Here is a 3,578-nt window from a genome sequence, read left to right as displayed (position 1 = left end):
ATTTTTTTTTTTTTTTTTTTTTTTTTAATCTTGGGGAGGGGAGAGGGAGAGAGAGAGAACCTGATATTCCTGGAAATACACAAATCCTGTACAAATAGAAAAGAAGGTCCAAGCAATCTGAAACATGGGGACAATAAGTATTGCATCAAACCGAGAAAGTCCTTCATTTAACCTAGCCATCTGCAGTTGTATTAAAACAATAAATTAAAAATTAATATTAGAAACTCATGAAGAGTATAGCCTTTGAATGATGATTTATTGAACAAGGATATGTTTTTTACCCAAAATCCTGCTGTACTAAGAAATAGCAGAAGCATCGAGTACGTGAACCAACTGTGTAATAGGTAACTGTTTGAGATGGACAACCTTAGCAAGTTTGAGCTGCAAACACAAACATAGGTGGCATAAAAAATTTGAATTCTGATTTCCTGCACCAAGAGACAACGCAAAGTTTAGATGGAAACTTACAGTGATTTTGCAAACAATACTGAAAATGATCCAATAGTGCCTGAAACAATAGCATATGAAAATGGAAGCAGCATTTGCCAAAAGGGCTTCAGGTCATTTCCAGGGACATTGAGCAACAGTTCTCCTCTCCTGCATATAATTAAAATTTGTGGGTTTTCCATGTAAGAAATGAAAAATTAATACAAATTATTCTTTGATTACCCAAAAAGGGTGTAGACCAGACCAAATACTCTTGATTTCTTACCTGTACACCGAGTGATGAAAAGCAACTACTAGAACCAAAATCAGACAATATAGAAGAAATGTGATGTTGCTATACTTCTCCGCCAACTGTTCTGGTGTGTAAACTGCAAACAGTACAAGAATCAAATATGATACAAATATACAATAATGCTCTACCGAAATGAAACTTTAGGCTAGAAGTACATTAGAATATGGGGGCGAAAAAAATAAATAAATACACAGATCTTTTATGTTTTTACTTTTTTTTGGGCTTAAATTTGGTCAGAGTGAAGTAGCAAAATTGGTAAGAAAATAGTTCATACTTCATTTCATCTTGTTATTGTTAAATCAATAGAATGGGAGAGGATTAACACTAGATGGTTGCTCAATCATCAAATCAAATATTGTAGTTGAAAAGACAGTAATTAGGATTATGTGAACATTCTTATCTACATGATATCAAACATCTTACATAAAATGTTTTCTCTATAATGATAACATATACAGGGATTCAGAATTAATTTAGTATGGATATATATATATATATATATATATATATATATATATATATATATATAGGAAATAACATAGACAGATAGTAATGTGTATGGGGAATATCATACCAGGTGACTGGTGGTTGCCAAATGCCACAAGAAAGATGTTTCCAAGAACAATAAAAGTTGTGGCCACCAGTACTCTATAAGGAAATAGCATTCGTCAAAATGGAACATTGAAAACAATATGAATCATATTGAAAATAAGAGTAAAGTATTGAATATTCTGTCAACAATGACTCACTTGATAGTAACTGTTTTGTTAAATACAAAGTAGGCAAATGCAATATTAGAGACAAACTGTATAGAACCCAGAGCTGCTAGGAGCGACTGCACAAAGATGAATATGCAATGAGATTTATGTGAAGGAAGGCAAAGTCCAACTCAAATAAATAGAGGTGGTAAATTTCATACTACACTAACCTGAGCAGCAAATCCAAATGAAATGAAATTAAGACAGTTTCCAAGAGCAAAGAAAAGGATTCCTGAATTAGAGGATCAATGTTAGACATGATCACAATATACAGTAGAAAGTGAGAAATACTTGCAAACACCAATGATAATGGCTTACCAATTCTCCAGGTTTGGAAATGTATTATGGGCTTCATTGCAGCCTTCCCGTTTGTTCCCTCATTGCCTAGGGCAGAATGTTTTATTCTCTGCAATAAGTACTTAATCAGACATGGTTACGGATGAAATAAGAAGATGCCCGGCCGCCTGGGGCAGGGGAATCAAATAATGAAGCACTGAACAGGCTGGCATAGAAAGGAAAACATGTGGTGATATTGTGCTGATGTGCTATATTTAGGACATGTAACATGTTTAATATTCAAAACTTTGGAGTTTGGACAAGCTACAGGTTGATGATTTAAAGAAAAAAAAAGTATGAAATGCTGGAGTTAGTTATATATTGTTGAATCTGGGAAGAGAAAGTAAGAGAAGGTACGTACCTCATCGTGACCCAATTTAAGAAGGTTGGTTCCAAAGTTGATGATAATGCTGCCTAAAAGGTTGATGAAGGCTCCAATAACCCACTCCCCCATAAGGTTGAGAATATGTTGTGTTGAGTGAGTGAGTGAAGTTAGTAGGTGCAGGCACAGCAGTTAATGATATAAGTTGATGCTCAAAAATAAGCAGTCCAGGAGCAGGACAGGAGGAGATGCATTACAGATGTTGAAAAGTCAGTGAGCAGGAGCAGCACTCATTGCCAGCCAGCCAAAACTTTGGTTGTTGAACAAGGGGAGAGAAATGTGAGGAGCGAGGGAGAGCTGGATGAATAAACAAGGATAATTAATTTGCATTCCATTGCAGAGATGATGTGCCGTCCTTTATATCAAAAAAAAAAAAATCAAATTGTGTGGAATGGAAACCCCAGACATAGATGATAGATCTGAGATGGCCGGCAAATTAAATAAGCAATGGATGCATACAATCAATCAAATTACATACATACATACATAGATGTAAGAAATTAGAGGAATAAGCACCCTAAACCCTAAAGACAGACAGACAGACAGAAATAATGAAGTAAAAAGTGCGATGTGATAGTGAGAGAGATGCAATATATGCATATATGTATGCATGCTCATGCTGTGGCCTGTGACTGTTAGAGAGACACACCAAATAAAATGAAATGAATGAAGCAAAAAGGAAACGATGTTTGATCCGTTGGTCGGTGAGTGGGTCTATATATGTTCCATGTCAAGCAGAACAGCAGTCAGAAGAGAAGAGAAGAGAAGAGAAGGAGGTGCTGAACCAGAATAGAAGCTTTACCTTTAGGCTTTCGGTGGATCGGATCGGAGAGGATGAACGCGCCGTCGTCTACTCTGTCTTCTTAGTTTTGGACTTTGAATTATCTATCTATCTCAACCTTCAACCTTCAACTTTGTTTTGAAAGCAAGTAATTATATTACAACTTTCTTTCTTCTGTAATTGCGTACCAAGCTTCCTTCGTACTGCCGTCGGGTTGGTCAAAAGTCAAAAGTTTCTGGAACAAAACGTGACAACTACTATTCACCACCCATCCACTTTCTTTTTTCTTTCCTTTCAGCTCTCATTTCACTCTTTGAATCTTCTCCCTTCAAAATTTCACTGCTAATGCTTTGCTTTCATCACCTCACTTTTTAAGTATTTCAATATTTTTAAAATTCTACTTTATACATTTTTTATTATGAAAATAAAAAAATAGCCTTAAGGAATGAAAGTAGTTGCCACAATATATATATTGATTTTTTGTTTTGTTTTTTTCTTTCTTTTTTTTCTATCTACTCTTATTTTTCTCTTTTCTAATTACACATGCAAAATCTCACGGCCTTATTCAATTTCAAAATCTCT

At 35.1% G+C, this 3,578-nt stretch overlaps 1 protein-coding gene across 2 annotated transcripts in view; it reads right to left on the bottom strand.

Moving 5' to 3' along the window:
* The window catches only part of LOC116023151 (probable magnesium transporter NIPA8), a 5,178-nt gene extending 1,902 nt beyond the window's left edge, over positions 1 to 3,276 (bottom strand). The window contains exons 1-10 of one of the 2 annotated variants that reach the window (XM_031264125.1): positions 3,018 to 3,276; positions 2,195 to 2,570; positions 1,816 to 1,903; positions 1,668 to 1,729; positions 1,489 to 1,574; positions 1,314 to 1,387; positions 713 to 815; positions 469 to 597; positions 282 to 381; positions 61 to 180 (exon numbers count right to left, since the gene is read on the bottom strand). In XM_031264125.1, coding sequence (XP_031119985.1) covers positions 61 to 180; positions 282 to 381; positions 469 to 597; positions 713 to 815; positions 1,314 to 1,387; positions 1,489 to 1,574; positions 1,668 to 1,729; positions 1,816 to 1,903; positions 2,195 to 2,287 — 855 coding nt within the window. In that variant the 5' untranslated portion in view covers positions 2,288 to 2,570; positions 3,018 to 3,276. The remainder of the gene's footprint in view (positions 1 to 60; positions 181 to 281; positions 382 to 468; positions 598 to 712; positions 816 to 1,313; positions 1,388 to 1,488; positions 1,575 to 1,667; positions 1,730 to 1,815; positions 1,904 to 2,194; positions 2,571 to 3,017) is intronic. The other variant, XM_031264126.1, reaches the window with a different exon arrangement.
* Positions 3,277 to 3,578: the final 302 nt, after the last annotated feature.

The sequence above is a fragment of the Ipomoea triloba genome, chromosome 6, assembly GCF_003576645.1.
Source record: "Ipomoea triloba cultivar NCNSP0323 chromosome 6, ASM357664v1".
Lineage (NCBI taxonomy): Eukaryota > Viridiplantae > Streptophyta > Magnoliopsida > Solanales > Convolvulaceae > Ipomoea > Ipomoea triloba.
The sequence above is the reverse complement of the archived record's forward strand: the minus strand, read 5'-3'. Positions and strand labels throughout refer to the sequence as shown.